The following is a 21,534-nucleotide window of genomic DNA, read 5'->3' as shown; positions in this document are numbered from 1 at the left end:
CTTTGGCAACTTCATGTCTATCCAATTTTCTAAGACAAGAGTTTTACATGAAGTAAAATAGGGCTTTCTATTTAATGCTGACTGAAACTTTGAATGTGTAGAAGCTACTGCTTTTCCATAATAAAGTATTTCCACATAAGAATACTTGAAACTCACCTAAAAACCACAAACCAAAAATTTGGCGGCTGATCGAAATATGTGACAGCATAATCAATAAAAGCTGTTTTAGCCCATTCATCCTCGTAGCAGGGATATTTTCTGAGAGACTTACAGTTGCTTTTAAACATTTCTCTGAAAAAAAAAGAGATGGATACTTAAACTTAATAAGGAGAAGACCATGATCTTGACTTTAACCCTATTATATATGTGACCCATTGGTACACCCATTGGTACATATATTGGTACATGGATCTCTCTTTCTTCAAGGGTTCCTTGTATAAATGTTTTGTCACTTTTTAAAAGTTGTTCAGGTATTTTTCTTCTTGTGTCTATTTTTGTTCATTTCCTTATTTGTGTAGGAGAATTTATATCAAAGCCAGGGCAATCAAGTCTTGAAACTACAGGAGTCCTTACAATTCCCCCCACACCTCTGGTTACTAATAAATTATTTGCCAGGAGTCCAGGACTCTGCAGGGTGGTGGACCTTTAGTAAGGTAGCTTCCTTCTTCAACATAGCAAAAGTCCTAGTATAGAAGCAATTGGAACAGTAAAAATGTGCTTTTTGTGGTATACCTTATTTTCTCTGGGCAATTGGTGAAAGCTACACTGCAATATAAGCTGCATCTCCACCAGAAGGGTTTACTTGTAAAACTAGCCAGTGTAGCTATAGCTAGCTTTTTACTGAAAACAAGGTCTCCCTAAAGAAAAGGCTTACTCAGTATTTTTCTTTAAAGCAATCTAACTGGATTATTAAAAGCTTAATATCATATTTACACTAGTAAAATTTACAATAGAATACCCATACTACAAATATAAAAAGGAAGATAGCATGGAAGCAACACTCCAGTTCAACTAGTAGATTTGCTAGATGTTTTAGGCGCATAAAGTAAGCAGAATAAAGCTTATATATTACACCTTCTTTGAAAATCTCAAATGCTTTGCATGTTTAACATAATTTTCATAATTCCAAAACAAGTCATTCTTTCATCATATTTATTCTGATAAAGATTTGATTGTATGATTATACAAAGTTCTGTTGAACCAGTTGCAATATAAAATTGCCATTTATTACATACCTCAGTAGAATTACACCACACTGTTCGATATTTGACTCAATTAAAGTCCACAATTTTTGCAGAGTTTCTTTGACATTAACATTCTCCTTAGTATCTGAAAATAACAATGTTTTGGGAAAAATAACAAAATATCTGTTTGATCGTTAAGAAAGTCTCAAAAAATATGGGGCAAGTTAGTTATATTCTAAATCAAGTTATGTCCTTATTTTAAATTTTACAGAATTCATGTACTTCTAGAAACTAATGTGTCCTTAGAGGCAGTGGCTTCCATTCTCCTTGTACATGTGCTGATCAACCCTCCTGCTATAGTGAAGAAAGATATAATCAGTTCTTTCCTACTAAAGAATATATCCCCATATAAATTATAACATCCTGAAGCAAGGTGAGGTAACTTCAGTAACCAGTAGAGGCAATGATCAGTCCATTTAACTGTGAGCTTAATTATACTGACTTTTCCTTGTAGTTAATACTATAACTCACATGGAAGGATCTAGAAGAAGAATGGGGAAAATCTAAACAAAGACTCGAGAAAAAATGAATGCTGTGTGTTTCTTAAACTATGATCCGGGGAATACTGGTGTTCTGTGAACAACTCGCAGGTGTGCCGTGACCTCTTCTTTATTTTTGTTATTTTGTTTTTGACTTTTTGTGTGTTACAACAATTTTTTTGAAGAAAATTTTCATAGGTGTTCCACATAAAAAAATTATTATTGTTTGATGTTCCGTGGTCTCAAAAAGTTTAAGAAACACTGCTATATGGGATAGCAGGAGAAAAAATAGGGTAAGTACATGGGAAAGAGAAGAAAAAATAGTTATGAAAAGGAATGGAAAGAGAAAAAAAACCCAAAGATGGGTAAAAGACATAGAAAACAATGGAGAGAAATAAGAACGGAGAAAGAAGAGGTAGAGAAAAAAGGAGACTTAGGAAAACACACTTGTTAACGGATAAATGAAAAGTTAAATCTCCAGAAGAAAAGAATGATAAAGACTGAAGCACTGTTAATTTACATGGTGCCTGTCAAACATAAATAAGGCAGGCAATAAATTATTTGGAGCAAAACCTAAATAAGACAAGAGCAGGGGTTGCAGCTGAAGAGAGGAAAAGCATTGGGATTATGGATGAGCAAAAGAATACTGGAGAGATTTCTTGAAGAGGTGGATTTTAAATAAGAGCTTTGAAGCAGAGAGGGTGCCTAGTCAGACAGGACAAGACTGACCAAGGCATAGGATGCACAAGGCATGGATAGAAAAAGCCTCCATGGCTGTGTCCAGACTCAGGGGTTTTTTCGAAAAAAGTAGCCTTTTTTCGAAAAAACCTCACCTGCGTCTAGACTGCAGCCGCGTTCTTTCGAAATTAAATCGAAAGAACGCGGCTTTTCTTTCGATGGCGGTAAACCTCATTTCACGAGGAAGAACGCCTTCTTTTGAAAGTTCCTCTTTCGAAAGAAGGCGTTCTTCAGTGTAAATAGGGCTTCTTCGAAAGAGAGCATCCAGACTCACTGGATGCTTTCTTTCGAAAAAGCAAGCCGCTTTTTCGAAAGTTCAACGTGCAGTCTAGACGCTCTCTTTCGAAAGAGGCTTGCAGTCTAGACATAGCCCATGAGAGTAGTACTGGCAATCATTCAAAGGGAAGGGTCAGACTGAGAAGGAATTGTGTATTACTGAGGGAGGTGGCACCCCTGGATCACAGAAAGCTCACAGCAGTGAGTTGTCAGAGTAATATAATCAGATGACAACTGTTGCCTTGGCACCCAGTACATCCCTTTTCCTGCACTAGCTGGAAGGATCACCATGGTTAATTTAACCAGATGAAATGTATAGATAGGAGAATACATAGATCACTATGGCACAAAACCCACTCTGAAATCACTCAATAAGAGCATCAAAACTTCTTATGTATTGGCCACCACAGGAAATCATCAGCTATATAATATTTGTAAGAAAAAATTGCACTAAATTATGCTGGATTTACAGTTTTTTTTAATTTGCAGGACTTTTTAATATGAAAGCCACACAGGGACAATATTCAAGAATATGCCTCTGTCAGATGCAATATATTATGAAAAGATTAAGAAGATTCAATAACAATAAGTATATTTTTGCATTTTAGGGCAAAATCTCAGACTTTCGTCCTTTATAAAACCAAGCCTTAAATCTCTGTGCCTGTTTCCTCATTTGTAAATGAGATTAGAAATAGCTATCTTCCTTACACAGTTATTATGAGAATAACTCAACAATATCAGTAAAGCACTTTGAGATCTCCAGCTACAGAAATGCACTGTTATTATTAGGGTTTGAAAGAACCATTATGTTGATACATTCTTGAACTTTCCGCTGACCTTCCCTTCCAAGTCTCAATGTAGATTTGTCTAAAGATTAAGTACAATTTTTAGGGTATAAATCATGAAAATCCTTGGCTTGTCATACACTTATATGTAATTTTAACATAAATGTTTGTAGTATAGTTGCCCACACACTTCTCAGTGATTTATGTAACAATGAATTCTCCACCTCCATCCCCTCAATTTGGTCATGCTATTTTTTAAATCAACGTCTCTTTCCTAGCCAGAATAAAATTAATGAAATATTTTGCCAATGACATTTGGATTTGATACTGACCTAACTCAACTGTTAAAATCTTCATTAATTACATTTAAACACACACACACCATGAATATACAATATGTAATTGGAAAACCTAAAAAGACATCTCTTTTTACTTTCTTAATCTCTGTATGATTCACCCATGCCAGCTGTTCATACATACTCTCTTGAAAGTGCTACTGTATGTTTCATCACAAGTGGGCACCAAAATATTCAAATATTTTTAGTAAAACATACACAAACCTTTATGTAAGAATGGCAATAAACTGTTGATTATATTGAGCTCTTATTTTATTTGTAAGCTCCATAGGAACACTTCTCAGAGATGCATTATTTTTGTTTAAAGGAATAGTATTATTTTAAAATTAACATAGTTTATTTTGTGGTTTAATATAATTTTATTCTGAGAAAACTGATATATGTAATAAAATGTAAAAAGATATATTACACTTCTCACAAACTAAGCCCATCACCGTATTTTGAGCAAATTAAATCTATTTTTATATAGGCCCTGATTTGAAGCCCACTGCAATCAGTGGCAGTCTTTCCATTGATTTAATGGACTTTAGGTTAGAGTCATGATTAATTTCTAGCATCACTAATGTGACTAAGGGTATGTCTACACTGCAGTCAGAGGTGTGACTGCATCTGGGGTAGATATACCTGTACTACCTATAATCTAGCTAGTAGACATACCCTGAGAATCACACAGGACTCTGTGCCATGCAGTATGTTCAATTTAATCAGCCAGCTTTATTTCATCTATAATTATTTTACTGTACTCACAGAAGAAATTTAATAAGATTTTCAGATAGCTAGTAAGAGAGTTGCACAGATAAATTATATGATGAAACATTAAAAAAGATTTAAAAGGCTTACCTGGTTTCCTGCCATTTATCAATTGCCTAATGTAAGTCCCTCGCCAATTGCTTTGCAGTTTAAGTACTGCAGCTTCTTCTTCAGAAGTTGGAGTTCTGTTCTGCCAAGCAGCAGGAACATTTAGCTCTGTTACCTCTGAAAGAAAAAGAAAATGAACAGTAGGGAAAAGAGGCTGCGATGTGAAGACTACAAGCACTACAACTGCTTGATAAAGGGCATGTCTACACTAGAAAATTATTTTGAAATAAGTAAACTCGAAATAATAATTCCCAAAATAACAAAATTGAAATAGCGTGTCCCCTACTGGGGGAGCATCAAAATTACTTTGAACTGGCATGTCCACACTGACAGGAGCCTGCTTCAGACTTAAGAGCCTCTGGAAGCAGCCTGGGGAGGGCACCATGAGGGCAGACACTTCTTGTGGCTGCTTGGTCAGGCAAGCTGTGACGTGCTTTCAGGGACTCCTCTCTATGGTCATGTCTCATGTACCACTTATCCACTGCCTCCCCTAGGCAGTGCACATATGGAAAGCATATCAAGGGGCTGTGCTCATCAGGGAGGCCTTGAGAGAGAGTTTCATCCAATACCAGCTGTGAGATTCTTTCCTGTGTCTCTCCACAAGGGGGCCCTGCATCCCTGCATCCCTCTACCAAGCATTTATAAATCTCAACTACCCACCCAGAGAAATAAAAAAGCAAATTGAAAGAGCCTGATGAATACCTAGAAACCATCTACTTCAAGACAGACCCAAGAAAACCAACAATAGAACACCACTTGTCATCACCTACAACCACCAACTTAAACCTGTCCAACACATTATCAATAAACTACAGCCTATATTGGAACAGGATACCATACTCAAAGAGGCTCTGGGAGACAGACCCATAGTCTCCTATAGACAACCACCTAACCTCAAGATGATTCTTACCAACCACCACAGGACATACCACACTAATACCAACCCTGGTACCTTCCCTTGCAACAAACCCCGTTGCCAGCTTTGTCCACATATTCATTCTGCTGATACCATTATTGGACCTAACCAAGTGAGTTATAAGATCAAGAACACATATTCCTGCGCATCCAGAAATATAATCTATGCTATCATGTGCCGAAAGTGTCCGTCTGCTATGTACATTGGACAAACATCTCAGACACTTCGCCAAAGGATTAATGCCCACAAAACAGATATCAGACAAGATCACAAAGAGAAAACAGTTTCTTGCCACTTTAACCAGAAAGGACACTCTCTAAATGACTTAGCCACCTGCATTCTGCTACAAAGACCTTTTACATCTGCACTTGAAAGGGAATCCTCTGAACTGTCATTCATGTTAAAATTCGACACTTGCCAACAAGGACTTAACAAGTCTTTGAACTTTCTCACACATTACCAAGACAGTTTCCCCAATTATCACCTGTAATACCATTAACTCACAAACATCCCACTCTCCCTACCTTTAATATCAGCAATTCACAGACACTTACCTTCCTTCCTCCCCCTTCCCACCCCCCCGCATCCCCCTTCTGTTCTGCAATGTGATTTGTCCTTTTCATATTTGTTCATTTTTTTTAATTGTATCCTTTGGTATATATGGTTGTGACTACTTTCTTCCACTATTTGATCTGAGGAAGTGGGTCTGGCCCACGAAAGCTCATCATCTAATAAACCATCTTGTTAGTCTTTAAAGTGCTACATTGTCCTGCATTTTGCATCCCTAATATGTGCCTTTTCTCTCCCACCTCTCCCTTCCCTTGCACTCTCTTCCCCTCTTCCCTGCAGAGCAAATACAAGTAAATAAAATACATTTAAAAGCCTTCTTTTTTGAAACAACAGGACTGTTTATTGGGGGGGGGGGAGAGAGATACAACAGAAGGGGGAGGAAGAAATAGGGGGGCTCAGGGATGAGGCTGGGACTGGCACCTGCCTCTAGTTTTTCGAAAGGCTTTGGACACCCCAGAGGTCCCCCTGCCATGTGTTCTGGGGCCTCACTGGCCCCAGGGGAGGATTAGGAAGGAAAGTCGTGGGTGTGGATGGGAAGGTGGCTGGTGGCCTACTGCATGCACAGGCCATGTGCTCCATCACCAAGGTGAGGGAGGAGCACATGGGCTCTTGATGGTGTGCCAGCTGGTCCCAGGCGGTGTTCTTCTGCTCCCAGTTAGTGGCCTGCTCCTGGTTCCTTCAGACAGGTCATCTGTTCCTCTATGAGATCCTCCCAGGTTCTCTTCTGCCTGCAGATCCCATGGAGTTGTGCAGATGGCATGGGAGGTGGGGGACACGCCAAGCTCACAGCTGGCCCAGAAGAAAAGTTACAAGGGCAGTCATCCCAGGAGACACTGTGAATGAAGCCTAGCCCTAATCTCTGAGCCAACACTGAATGTCTCAGTTCAAACTATGGCAATGTGTTTTGAGTAAGGCCATATGTTGCCTAGACAGCGGACACTTTCCTGCATTGGCACAGACATCCCAGGGGAGCATCACCATACCCACAGCTTGAGGACAAGAAGGCATGGGAAGGTGCCAGCTAGGCCAGGAGCCTGTGGGTGGGGATGGGGAGGCAGCTCGACTTCCTACTGTGTCCTGCACATGCTGGGTCTGGCACTGGTAACATCCCACAGAGAAAAAACTGATATCCCTGCCCGCTGGAGGAGGGAGAGTATGTTGGGGGAAGGGTGTGTGAGTGGCGGATGCTGCTTGCGGGAGACAGTGCTACTCTGGTCCTCACTTCTTCCTCCCCCAGCCAGGTTCCCATGCAGTCTTCTCAGCATCCCTGTGCTTGATCGGGAGTGGATGTTGCCTGAGTGTGGGCATGGTCCTGTTTCATGTGTGGCATGGCCATGTGCTTCCTTGACCCCAGACTACTGAGTGGTGGCTTGTCACGGGAAGGTATCCCACCACAGAGGCCAGAGTAAGGCCAGCCTCTCTAGGAACCTTGAGAAAAGAACCAAGGGGTTCCTGTGTAATAGCGTCATGGGGATGAGTGCTCCAGACTGGCGGTCCATGTGCACCCACATGCACAGAATGTTGTGCGGCTACTAGGCCAATTAGGCTGAGTGAGGAGAATGCAGCCCCTCATAGAGCATATGTAAATATAGAGAAAAGAACGGTTACTTACCTGTAACGGTTGTTCTTCGAGATGTGTTGCTCATGTCCATTCGAAGTAGGTGTGCGCGCCGCGTGCACCACGTCTTCCGGAGCGTTTTCCCTAGCGGTACCCGTAGCGCCGGCGGGGCGCCCCCTGGAGTGGCGCCACCATGGCGGGGCATAAGTACCCCTGCCGGCGCTGCCCCACCTCAGTTCCTTCTTGCTTGCCAGATACTCCGACGAAGGGGAGGTAGGGTGGGAGTCGAATGGACACGAGCAACACATCTTGAAGAACAACAGTTACAGGTAAGTAACCGTTCTTTTCTTCTTCGAGTAGTTGCTCATGTCCATTTGAAGCAGGTGACTACCAAGCTAACCCCATGGAGGAGGGGTCGGAACAGTCATAGCACCAGAGTCATAAAGGAAGGTGACCAATAAACAGATTTATTTGAACAATTAAACAGTGACAAGGCACCAACCAAGAACAAAGACAACCAGATCTATATATTTACATATTTACATCACAGATTCGAGGACTGCAGAGCCCACCCTTGCATCCTCCCTGGCCTGTTGAGGTAGCGCATAGTGTGTTGCAAACGTGTGAAGGGAAGACCAGGTGGCTGCCCTGCAAATTTCTGTGATTGGTACCTGGGCACCAAAGGCTACCGAGGACGCCTGCGCCCTGGTAGAGTGTGCCTTCACCCTGGGTGGGGTTTTACCAGCCAGTTGATAACACTCTGTTATACACTGCACCAGCCATCTTGATAACCTTTGCGTAGAAATAGGTGAACCTTTCCCCTTATCCCCAAACGCAACGAACAATTGTTGGGATTTACAGAAGGGTTTGGTTTGGTCAATATAGAATGCCAGCGCTCGCTTGGCATCCAGGGAGTGTAGAACGCGCTCCTTACGGGAGGCGTGTGGTTTAGGGAAGAACATCGGTAGATAAATCTCCTGGGACAGGTGAAAAGGTGAAACCACCTTCGGGAGGAAGGCCGGATGAGGCCGTAGCCTTACATTATCATGCGAAAAAACAAGGTAGGGCGATTCTATAGTCAGCGCCCTTAGCTCTGATACCCTTCTAGCAGATGTAATGGCTACTATGAAAGCAACCTTCAATGAAAGGTGCTTCAATGAACACGTAGCCAATGGCTCGAAAGGAGGGGACATAAGCCTGTGTAGGACCAGGTTGAGGTTCCAGGCACCTACCTCCCCATCTTGTGTCACAGAACTTAAATCTCTTGTTCTAAGTAGAAAATAACCTACAGAATATTAACCAAATGTAAACTGATGGAGTGAAGTACGAGTCTACAGATAGCTTGAAACAAGAATGTCAAAAAGTAACGAAGTGCCTTTATTAATTTGAATTATTTTGTTAACTCTGAAGCCTAATAATTTAAACAATAGCATTAAGTGCAAAAAACTCAACTCAACCTAAATGAAGGAGCCACAATGGTCACTTCCATAATAACTGGTACTGATCTGAGTCTTGTGTTTCATTCCCTTATTTTGGAGTCCAGTCTCAGCTGCTTGCACGTCAGGTGAAATCTCAGGCATAACTAGAGAGAATGAAATACTGCCTTGCCAAACTCCCTTTGACTTAGACAACAATGAACTGGGTTTACAACCAGGGGACCATTGGTTCTGATCTCCCTCTCATACTAAAATCAGTTAACATTTCACAGTCCTTATTACTACCCAAGGTTTCATATACCAGTCCTAGGAAACAGACCTCTCTAACCAATAAGGTACAAGGCTAGCTCAGACAGGTCTCTATATGACAGACCCTTGTATTAGCCACTCAGGTATGTCTACACTACAGCACTAATTCGAACTAGTGCATCTAGACCTAAAAACTAGTTCGAATTAGTGTTTTGCTAATTCGAACTAGCATGTCCACATTGAGTGGACCCTGAACCAAAGTTAAGGCTGGCCGGAAGCAGTGCCGGCAGGGCATCAGGTTAGGACTTAAGAGTGTGGAGCTGCTGCCTCAGGCTAGCCGAGGGCTGTGCTTAAAGGGACCCGACCTCCACCCCGGACAGACAGTTCTCAGGGTTCCCCGATTGCTTGTCTACCTCGATGAGGGACAGCAAAGCCATCCTGTCTTGGAGTGCCCAAACTTGGCACATCACCGCACTCGGCCATCAGCCCGGCTGCACTTGCTGCAGGCTGCCATCTGGGGAGTCTATCGGGGGGCTGCAGGAGAGCTTCCACTCCAAGGAGCCCGCAGAGCCACCCCAGTCCCCCCATCGGGGGCTCGTACCCCATTCCTCTCTCACCTCCTTCCACTTACCCCTCCTTAGCCCCTCTTCCTGATGTAAAACATAAAGGACAAGTGTGTTAAATAGAAACTCTCTTTATTTAACAAAACTGGGGGGGAGGGGATTAACCTCTGGGGAGACTGGGAAAAGGAGGCGGGGGAGGGGAAGAGAGAGGGGGAAACCTGGGAGGAGGGAGCTGGAAGGGGGAAGCCAGGGGAAGAAGGAGGAGAGGAAGTATCAAACTATGGTACGCCATATCTTCAGTACTGTGTACAGATGTGATCTCCTCACCCCAGAAAAGATATTTTGGCCTTGGAAAGAGTTCCGAAAAGGGCAACTAAAATGATCAGGGGTTTGGAACGGGTCCCATATGAAGAGAGGCTAAAGGGACTGGGACTTTTCAGCTTAGAAAAGAGGAGACTGAGGGGGATATGATAGAGGTCTATAAAATCATCAGCGGTGTGGAGAGGGTAAATAAAGAAAAGTTCTTCATTAGTTCCCATAACAGAAGGACTAGAGGACACCATATTAAATGAATGGGTAGCAGGCTTCAAACTAATAAAAGAAAGTTCTTCTTCACAAAGCAAATAGTCAACCTGTGGAACTCCTTGCCACAGGAGGCTGTGAAGGCTAGAACTATAACAGAGTTTAAAGAGAAGTTAGATAAAGTCATGGAGGTTGGGTCCATGTAGTGCTATTAGCCAGGAGGTAGGAACGGTGTCCCTGGCCTCTGTTTGTGGAAGGCTGGAGATGGATGGCACGAGACAAATGGCTTGGTCATTGTCTTCGGTCCATCCCCTCCGGGGTAGCTGGTATTGGCCTCTATCGGCAGACAGGCTACTGGGCTAGATGGATCTTTGGTCTGACCCAGTACGGCCATTCTTATGTTCTAAGCTCAGGGCTCAGGGTCGGGGGTCTCACAGGACCACCTTGATTTTCATGCAAACCTGCTCCTGGGTTTGCATGTGGCCTTTGGTGGCCAGGCTGGCAGCTATCGTGCCCTAGACGGCCACTTTCCTGTGCCTAGTGCAGAGGTCATGGACGTTGGAGGCCTCCCCACAAACCTGGACGAGGTTCACGATCTCCGCACTAGACCAGGAGGGCACCCGCCTCTTGCGGCCCCAGGCAGGCTCCTGGGAGCCACCAGCCTGGTCCCGGGAAGAGGCGGAGGGCTGGGTAGCAGTGGGTGGCTGGCTCGTGCCGTGCCAGGTGCAGGGTCTGCTGGCTGGGTGCTGGCAGGCTTGCACCTGGCACGGGCACCGTAGCCAGACCATGCCCCTTTAAGGGCTCCAGGGCCGGGAGTGGGGCAGAAGAGTTTCCCTGGTTGTGCCCAGAGTGGCCACCAGGGCAAGCTGGGAAGGGCTAGCCTCTCACTAGTTCGAATTAAGTGGCTACACAGCCCTTAATTCGAACTACTTAATTCGAACTAGGCATTAGTCCTCGTAGAATGAGGTTTACCTAGTTCGAATTAAGCGCTCCGCTAGTTCGAATTAAGTTTGAACTAGCGGTTTGCATGTATAGCGCCTAGTAAAGTTAATTCGAACTAATGGCTGTTAGTTCAAATTAACTTTGTAGTGTAGACATACCCTCAGATACACTGCCTTTCAAAATGAATATGCCACACTGATGTGTTTGTCTGTCTGGTCTACAACCACTACTACTAAACCAGTTATCAGATCCATCTGCGAAGTGAGTAAATGATTATACAAGCCAGCAAATGGCTCACTGGGGTTGTGTACTGCAGTACCTAGACTATCCTCCTTTATCACTATTTCTGGCTTAACATGTAACTATCTAACACACACACACACACACACACACAGAGATGCCAGAATTACAGCTGCCTGTGTGAAAACTTTTATTTTATGCCCTCATGCATCCTGCCTCAACAGGGGCCCCTGCGGGTTTCTATACTGGCAAATGTTAGGCAATCTAAATATAGAGTATGTGACCAGCTTCTCCTGGAACAGAAATGGACAGACAAATCTGAAGAAGATGATTAATAATATCAGTACCATACCTGAAGTGACATTGTCTTCCATGGGAGCATCGTTGGCTTTAAAATCCAAAGTGAAGGATTTGAAAGCGAATTCAAAATTGGGAGGGACCTTACTACCTAATACTTGTTGGATCAAATGCCAAAAAGCATTATTGAAAACCTAAAATTAAAAAGCAGGAAAAAATCAGACAACCATTTGCTTTTTCTAGAAAATTGGTTTATATTTCTTTGATCATTAACATTTTAGTAAGAATATTCTACAGTTGTTTTTCATTTCAAAACCTATGCCTTTGAGCTTCCATTATGCACAAATCATAAACGCCAGTCTAGAGAGCTAGATAGCTTCAGGAGGCAGAAGTGGAAAAATACTCTTTCATCAACAGATCACTGGTTCAAATACAGGCCAGGTTATCAGTGTCCAAAAGTTATTACTACCTAAAATCTTATTGGTATCAGTGAAATGAGTTGATGATCTCAATTTAGTGTCTAGTGAATGGAGCACCCACATCATAATCAACCTTACCATAACTGGCATATTTTTTGCAATTTTGGTATAGAGACCAAGGACTGCATCTTGTTAGGAGATGGTGCCACTAGAAAAAGTAAAAGTACATTGGAGTGGGAGGATTGTGCAGAGAAGTTTGTAACCTAGGGTATGTCTACACTACTACCCTAGTTCGAACTAGGGTGGTTAATGTAGGCAACCGAAGTTGCAAATGAAGCCCAGGATTTGAATTTCCCGGGCTTCATTTGCATCTTGCCGGGCGCCACCATTTTTAAATCCCCGCTAGTTTGGACTCCACGAGGAGTAACGGTAGTTTGGAATAGGAAGCCTAATCCGAACTACCTACTCCGTGCCGCGTGTAGCCGCGGGCACGGAGTCCGAACTAGCGGGGATTTAAAAATGGTGGCGCCCGGCAAGATGCAAATGAAGCCCGGGAAATTCAAATCCCGGGCTTCATTTGCAACTTTGGTTGCCTACATTAACCACCCTAGTTCAAACTAGGGTGGTAGTGTAGACATACCCCTACTGCCCTGTTGCATGTGAATAAATAGATAAGTCTCATTTTTATTGTGATCAGCCTGAAGTCTTTTAACAATCGCTAAATTCACAATCTCCCTCATCAAAAGAAAAAAACTTTTGTAATCAGGAGAGCATCTTAGAGTCTATTTTAGGCCATGTTTCTTAATTTAAGATGAATGAAGTAGTAGTAATTTCCAGAAAAATGTTTACTTCTTAATTCTTCTCTCATTTATTTTTCAATATTTTGGTTACTGAAACTATTGTACTGAACTGTGTATTGTAAGACTAATAAAGTCTTTATTTTGCAAGATTTAAGAATGCTCAAGAAATAATCATTTTTAAATATATACACCTCTTTTCAGTACCATTTTCCATTGATTGGTGGCAGATAATGTCCATGTTTTCAAGAATGAGATAATTACTGACAGCTTCACTCTTATCACATTTTGCCTCATTTCTCTTTTCTTTCTTTGATGGTAACCTTATTTTGGGGAATCCAGTCTTTTACTGGTACTATAGCCTCTACTTTCCCTTGTGTTTTATACGTACTATGTAGCACCATATTCATTTTAAATTTAAAGCATCCACTTATGGGATGGATAGATAACATATTTCTTTGTATAGGACTTGGATTCGTTATCATAAAATGCCAAGTGGATTATTAAAATGTTTGGCTGTTTATACCAGAGATGAACCTGAACAGAAACACAGATTCTGACTTCCTCCCCTAATTCTGAACATTTGGGAGGTTTGAATGTGGCAACTGTTTCACATGTAAACACTGTGACTTCATCTGCTTCTTTCTGTTTTGTATCAGTGTTTATAAAAAACTGAATACCTACTTCTACTGAGTAATCTAACTGATTAAATAAGTATCATCATTTGCATCAGCTGTTCTGGATACAAGTCACACAGGTTGAAATCAATGTAGAAAGTGCTGTATTGTATAAAAATATGTCCAGCTAGAGTTACTCTAGTCTAGTACTGTAAACATTTTTGGAGAAAATATTTGTTAGGATGGGTAGCTAAATACCAATTGTAGTCAACAATAATATCACTGTTTTAGTTATCAGGGGTTTCGGGTATAACCACTTTGTTATTTCTAGTATCTGCTATTACACTAGGACAGGGTAGGCAATAATTTTTGGTGGGTAGGGGCACTCCAAGATTTTAGAAAGTGGTCAAGGGCTGCACTTTTCTGGGATGGAGGCTGAGTGCAGAAGGGTGCATTGGGTAAGGGGCTGGGATGCAGGAGATGGGTGTGAGGTCTGAAAGGGAGTTTGAGTGAAGAGGGGTTGTGACCTGTGTTAGGGGATTGGGATGTACGGTCAGGGAGGAAGTGGGGGGGGGGGGCAGGAGAGGATTGTAGCCTGTGGGAGGGGTGTATGAGAGGGTGCAGGGAGTTGTAACCTGGGGCAGGGGGTGCAGAGGATTTGGAAGATGACTTGGAGAAAGGAGTTGGGGTGCAGGAGGGGTAGGAGTGCCAGAGGTAGTCTTTGACTGGGAGCCACTTACCTAAGCATTTCCCGGCCTGCAGCACCTCGAAGGCAGGCTGGGCTCCCTGCCTGCTGCAGCCCCAGATCACTGAAAATGTAGCTTTCTCCCTCTACATGGCTCTCAACTCTGGGGGAGAGGAGAGGCTTGCTCTAATCCTCCCCCCCCTTTCCCCGCCAATCTCTCAGCTCCTATTGGCTAGCTGTTTCTGACCAATAGGGGATGAGATATTGGCTGGAGTCAGTTCCTGTTGGCTGGTTGTTTCCAACTAATAGGAGATGAGGATTGGGCTGGGGGTGAGGGGGATCACCCAGAGTTTCCCCTTCCCTCCAAAGTAGAGTCACAGGAAGCAGCTCTGCATATAATACAGCAGTTGCCGGGTGCCTGAGAGTCCTGGGAGGGGCGTCCGTGGGCCGGATCGGGTGGCTTGGCAGGCTAGATCCGGCCCACGAGAGGCATCTTGTCCAGCCCTGAACTAGGAAGTTCTATATTAGAAGCATAATTATTTAACAGTCTAAAGAAAGACCTTGAGTAATTTAAATAAAAGTATATAACATTTAAAGGAAATTATAAATAATAAAAATTGGGGCAATGTTGTGATTATGAAAAGAATCTGACTATTGTCATCAATAACAAAAAGCCAAAGATTTTTCTGAGATATCAATCTTAAACACAGTAGGGAATTGTGCTGTGTATTGCTTTCTGAACATCCGTTAGTCTCTTTGTTTTCATATCCTAAATTAGATTTCAAAGCTGATGAATTCTGATGTTTGAAACATGCAGTGCCAAACTGCCAAAACACAGTCTCTGATTTAGCATGTATAGTGCTACATATATTATAATCTGGATATGTAAAAGAAAGGCAATTTCTGTTTGCATTAATAAATTCTATCATTTACACATGCATAATGAATGCCAAATTATGCATGCAGAATGAGAGGCAGAACTGGAGGCCCCTTTGAAAATTTGTCTAATTAATAATAATAGCAGCAACTTCTTTGAAAAAGAGCATAATTGTTAATATATATATAGTCTTATATTGTGCATATTTTTAGAAAGAGAAGATTCTCAGAGCTGTTACCTTGATGTGGTCTCTAGCTATCCCCGTACCGTGGAGGATCTGAGGGAAGTGAGTTAGTTCCAGTTCCTTCAGGGCCTTGGAAAGTTCAGGTTCACTGCTGAAATTATTAATCACATTTCCAATAGCTTTCAGGATAACCGTAGCCTGTTCTATAAACCGGTAGCTCTCCTGGGGAAAGAGAACATTCTAACTATTGGAAGGAAAATGCTATCAGTTAATAATCAAATAATAAAAAATATAAAATATTATGCATTATTCGTCTTTTCTACCAAGCACAGTAGAATGTTCAGTCAAATTTAGATGTGTGTCTGTATTGTAGTAAGAGTAAGTGAAAGCTTTTACTATTTAAAATTCACATTATGTCATAATATTAGTTAATCCCATCCATATATTCTTAGAAGAGTATTTATATTTGGTTGAATACCATGTCAAAGCAAATGCTGCCTGAAGCAATATTAACGTTCACCTGAATTTCTATGCAATACTCAAGAAACTCAGCTGGAAGTTGTGCTCTAAAGTCGGGGTGGGCAATAAAACAGTGATGGTTTGCCACGGTTAGCTCCTGGCAGGCAGCCACTTCTATATTTACCTGAGCCTTTGCAGGTATTACCGATTGCAGCTCCCATTGGCAGTAAATTACTATTCTCGGCCAATGGAAGCTGCGGGAAGCACCAAAGGTTAGCAGCAAAGGCTAAGGCTAATCCTGGCGGATCAGATGCAGCACTTGGGCTGGTATTTGCCCCCCCCCACCCCCACCCCACTCTAGAGACTGGCTTCCTCTCTTGAAAAAAATCTGTGGAAAGACCACCACAGAAAGGAACGGCAGAGGCTATTTTACACTCTTCTGATGGCCTGGAGAGTTTCTCTCACAGATTCTCCCTTTTGAAAAGAGAAGGGGGAGTTGAAAATATTTCTTTTTTTCTTAATATATCAAGTTCTCGGGTTTAATCTTCCTTTCTAAATATCCATCCCAGTTTGCATAAACTACTTTAATATCCTATTATAAGAGCCCTGCAATTCTGTAGCACTGTGAATAGTTGCAAAATTTCCTCTTTTAAAAAATGTGTTGCATAACTTTGCCTGAGAATCTACACTCATCTAAAAAAAACTCCAAATCTCCAGCACAATCATTTGCAAAAGAAACCTTGAAATTGTGGAATGTGTGTAACTAAGGAAGAGACATCTGTCTGGATCTTCAAACAATTTAAACAGCAGATCTGAGAAAACGTTAACTGTTCCCCAGCACCTCTAATCACAAAGTTTTCTGAATTCATAGTTCATTTTAAGAACAGAAGTTATTATGGGGCCTACTGGTCATTTTGGAACCACATAGGGGAAAAGGAATTCATCTGACTTACAGTTTGTAGGCATTTTTGAACCTATCTTTACATCCATTTTATAGCTATCAGAGGCTACATCTAAACTGAATCCCTCTGTCAACAGAAGCTTTGTCAACTGTATCTGTCGACAAAGCCTCTGTCGAAAAAGAGAGTCTAGATTACATTATGTGGATCGAAAAATTGATCCGCCTTTTCGGAAAAGAGCATCCAGACTGCCAGATGCTCTGTCGAAAAAAGAAGGCACCCGTAAGTGCTTCTGGAAGGGTATGGGGGCAGTCTTTATTTCCAGGTGCTGCTGCCTGCCCTTTGCAGAGATGCATGCTTAAAGGGATCACCCTGGACAGCCGTTGCTCTGCTCTTGTTTCTGATTTGCCTACCTCCTAGAGGGAAAGCAAAGCTGCTCCAGTGCTTGCTCTGGTTGCCCTGCTTCCTCGGACACCACAGTAGTTTATTTTCTGGGGGGTTTTCTGCTTTTCACCTTTTATTTGGCCATGGAGCCTGAGCTGCCCCTGGGCAGGCGATGGCCTCATGCTGCCATACTACAGCTTCTGCTGCATCTGCATGACTCTGTCATGAATCTCCTGCCCCATATGGACCTGGACCACATCGAGGAGCTCTGCCCTTGCCCCAAACTTTTCTGGGGACAGGCAGATTTGGAGGCACGAGATGAGTTTGGACTGGACTTGTCATGCAGCTCTGGGATGACGACCACTGGCTCCGCAACTTTTGGATGCAGAAGGCCACATTCGTGGAGCTGTGTGCCTGGTGTGCTCCTGCTCTGGAACACCAGGACATACACTTGTGGCCCGCTATCCCCCTGCAGAAGTGTGTAACAATTGCCCTGTGGAAGCTGGCCACCCCCGACAGCTACCACTCCATTGGACACCAGTTTGGCATGGGGTAGTCTACCATCGGGGCCATCTTGATGAAGGTAAGTCACTTTTGGGGGACAGGCCCTGCTGAGTGTGTGGGTTGAGAAAGGGGAACTGCCACGCAAGGGCAAGAGGGAGTGGGGGATGGAGTGGCATTCGGAGGCTGCTCCTTGGCCACCCGTGCACTGATGTGGGGGAGGGTGGCATCCTGACAAGCAGAGGGATGGGGGGGAGGGTTCTTCTCCCAAGTGTTTAGGTAACCTGTCTAACTCCCTGGTTTCTGTCTGTCTATTTGTCTCGTGCTGCAGGTGGTGAGGGCCATCAATGCAGAGGAGCCCTCAATGGGACACACATTGCCCTGGAGTGGAAGCTCTGGTCCCTGGCCCTGGCATATCCCTGCCGCAGCTCCTTTACCGTGGCCCTGACTTGTGCCATAGTGCGGGGGTGATGCCCTTTGGTGGCCAGCCCTTGGGCCAGGCGCTTGCAGATGTCCGCATTCCTGTGGCGTGTCTGCAGGGCCTGCCGAGCTTCTTCCTAGGACCAGAGCTCCAAGAGGTTTTGGATTTCTGGCCCTGACCAGGCTGGTGCCCGCCTTTTGGTGCCACTGGGTGGGTCCTTGTCTCTGTCCTAAGAAGGGCCGGGGGGCCCTCGAGGCTGGGACATGGTTGTCACGGCTGTCACGGGTGCTCTGGCCTGTCTGGGTGCCTGTGACTTTAAGAGGCTGTGGCCAGGAACCACAGAGGTGCTGTACATGTAAAGGCTAGACTATCCACAAGGGCTTCTTCCTGGAGGCCTTTTTTGTCAACAGAACTGGCTCCCTGCGTCCACACACACCTTTTGTCAACAGACCTCTGTCGAAAAAGGCGTTCTTCCTTGTAAAACGAGGTTTATCGCTTTCAACAAAACTGCCATGTTCTGTCGACTTACAGTTGACAGAACACGGCGGTAATGTAGATGCAGGTATAGTTTTGTCAACAAAAGGACACTTTTGTCAACAAAACCCGGTAGTCTAGACACACCTAGAGAGTGCTGCAAAAGAGACCATACACTACCTTCAATTTAAATATTTCTACTACATTTAATATCCAATTATATATAAGAATATGAATCAATTTTCATCTATTTTATGTGAAACAAAACAATATACAGCGCCTACTTATATATTTACATCATGTTGCTATAACTATGCCCATCTTCATATGAGTCTCTCTCCCTCATATTTCCACTATCTCAGAACAGTTTTCCTTGCTTCCATATATATTGGGAATGTATATGATTCAATAAAATCAACTATAAATGGAGATGCAATATTATTTATATTAAGATTTAAATATATTTTTATGAGAATACTGTTCTTTTTAAATAATTGTAATCCATCTCCTCCTTCACATCTCACAAAATTCTCTTGCATATCCTCCAAACTCAACATTCAAGAGAAAAATTAGATCAGTATGAGGGAAACAATGGTCAATGACTTGCAATAATATTTCACAGGTTGTTATGGTAACATGTACCTTGTCAAGATTTGGCATAACAGTATCCTCTTCACCAAACACACATGGCACCATGCTACACAGATGGATATGGTGCCCTACGGGGGAACTTGCAGTGAAGAGTAACACATGTCGCCTACATACAAAATGAAACATAACAGAAAATTAAAGCACTCTCTTTTACAACAGTGGTTCTTCAACATTTTCATTCAGTGGGCCAACTTTGGAGCAATGCATTTCTTCACTGGCTCATCAGTCTTCTTAACCCTCAATTGCTAACTGTTTGGTTCTCAAATAAGTAATTGAACAAAGCAAGAGGAAATGCTCAAAGACATACTGATGAGGTTATAATTACAGGTTGTAATTTGAAAAGCGAATGTTTTATATTTTTTTTCTGATTTAGTTTGATTATATGTGTTTTTTGTAATATAGAATGACATATTACTATAGTTTTTCATAAGGATAGAGTATAAACTCTTTAGGTCAGAGATCATGGCTCCTTTTCGGTTTATCTGTTGTTTCCCGGACACTGATTGAAAAATATAATAAAAAAGAAGATGACTTTAAAAGCAAAGACCACAGCTGGCTACATTTAAGTTTATAAATCTGGTCTGGAAAATCCATAGCAAGAGTCAAATGTCCTGGTTATGTGTAACTTTAAACAAAAAGGGCATAGGGAAAAAAAAGAAAATGTAGATACAAAACAAGATTAGCCTAGCTATAATGCTAAAGCTGTGGCTCTTTTATGCAATTATTCTGGACCCAATCCATTCAAGAGTGGCCTCATCAGCTGATGATCTATATAAGTTCAGTGTGCCCCTTGCAAACCCCAGCTGATTCCAATTTTAAAACAAAGATGTTTTTTTATATTCACACAAGACAGGATCAGGTACTCAGCACCATATTCATCCTTTCTCTTGTGAATGATGGCATGAGAACTGTTTAAGCTCTGTAATAAATGGCAACAAAAATAAGGGAGAAGCAATGCAATCCAAAGACTTTAAAAAATGTTTTTAATTGCAATTGGTTGAAGACGACGATTACAACTCTTCCTAACATCCAAGTGGACAGTAGGAGGAAACTTTCCATTTGGATTCCCGAGTAATTTTTTTTTATTTTCGAATGAAATGCAAATTGCTCCACAGTGTAGGTCCTCAGTCCACTGCTACTCCCATGCCCGAGACTGACATATTATACATTATATATAATTAATTATTCCTTGTGGCCTGATTGCAAATTGTAGACAATGGGGAATCAGAGGTACAGTGTCATAGATGGGGAGCTTATTTGTAACAGGTAAGGATGAAGAGAGTGGGATGGAATTGTCTTTCTTCATTTTTGCAGCTAAGGAACTGCTTTAAACTAGAAATCTAGGGCTGTATGTCAAGAGATGTGAACTTCCCAAAGCATCGATGTCATGGTTTCCTAACAGTTCTAAGTTGTAATTCTGAAGAAAGGTATAGTTGGATATTACTTAATGTTTCCTAAATTCTATTTCACAAAGAGCTACAACATTGGCTTTGTATCATGCTGCAAGAAAAGTTGTAGTTACAATAAATGACCGAGAAAACTGCTAATATCTTAGCCAACCCTATTTAGAAACAACTAACCTACACAATGTATTTTCAGTTGTGTTTTTTATAGGAAAAACTAGTGGGTCTACTCATATGAATAACTACTCTGTAAAGAGAGAGTAAGAGATTCACAGATTGACACACAACTTGAAAAATTTTAGCAATGATTCTTAAATCTATATAAACATTGCAATCTTACCAAAACTTGGAAAATGCTACAAAATATGCAAATTTAACATCCAAATATTTGCAAATAATTAACCATTCCAGATTCAGTTATGTAAATTCTATCCTTAAGGCTACAACAGGCCTGTAAGTACCAGAGAGGAAACAAAGGACCGGTACACACCCTGGGGGAAGGCTTAGCATAGCAGCTTTGGTTGCATATGTATGTATCTTTAGCATAAGTTGGCTAGTAGCTACACTTTTCCAAGAGAAACTTTCAACTGTAAGCATGCCCTGTGGTATGCCAGAACCTTCTTTTTGTGTAGCTGTAAGAAAAACAATTAGAAAAATAAAGTTAGCAGGTCAATTAATACAAATACCATGAAGCAGAATTCAGGATCATATTTTAGTCATCAAAGCACATAAAA

At 42.2% G+C, this 21,534-nt stretch overlaps 1 protein-coding gene across 3 annotated transcripts in view; it reads right to left on the bottom strand.

The window, feature by feature from the left end:
• Positions 1-21,534, bottom strand: part of ADGB (androglobin) — a 242,408-nt gene that overhangs the window by 96,817 nt on the left and 124,057 nt on the right. For all 3 annotated transcript variants that reach the window (XR_012902706.2, XM_075924379.2, XM_075924378.2), the window contains exons 18-24: positions 21,291-21,432; positions 19,389-19,503; positions 15,663-15,830; positions 12,085-12,223; positions 4,719-4,853; positions 1,236-1,329; positions 157-291 (exon numbers count right to left, since the gene is read on the bottom strand). Coding sequence is in view for 2 of the 3 variants with exons in the window: in XM_075924379.2 (XP_075780494.2) it covers positions 157-291; positions 1,236-1,329; positions 4,719-4,853; positions 12,085-12,223; positions 15,663-15,830; positions 19,389-19,503; positions 21,291-21,432 (928 nt within the window). In the remaining variant the exon portion in view is untranslated. The remainder of the gene's footprint in view (positions 1-156; positions 292-1,235; positions 1,330-4,718; positions 4,854-12,084; positions 12,224-15,662; positions 15,831-19,388; positions 19,504-21,290; positions 21,433-21,534) is intronic.

This window comes from Pelodiscus sinensis, chromosome 3 (genome assembly GCF_052426305.1).
Source record: "Pelodiscus sinensis isolate ZL-2025 chromosome 3, ASM5242630v1, whole genome shotgun sequence".
In the NCBI taxonomy this organism is placed as follows: Eukaryota; Metazoa; Chordata; order Testudines; family Trionychidae; genus Pelodiscus; species Pelodiscus sinensis.
Note: the sequence above shows the minus strand (reverse complement) of the source record. Positions and strands in the feature narration are given on the sequence as shown.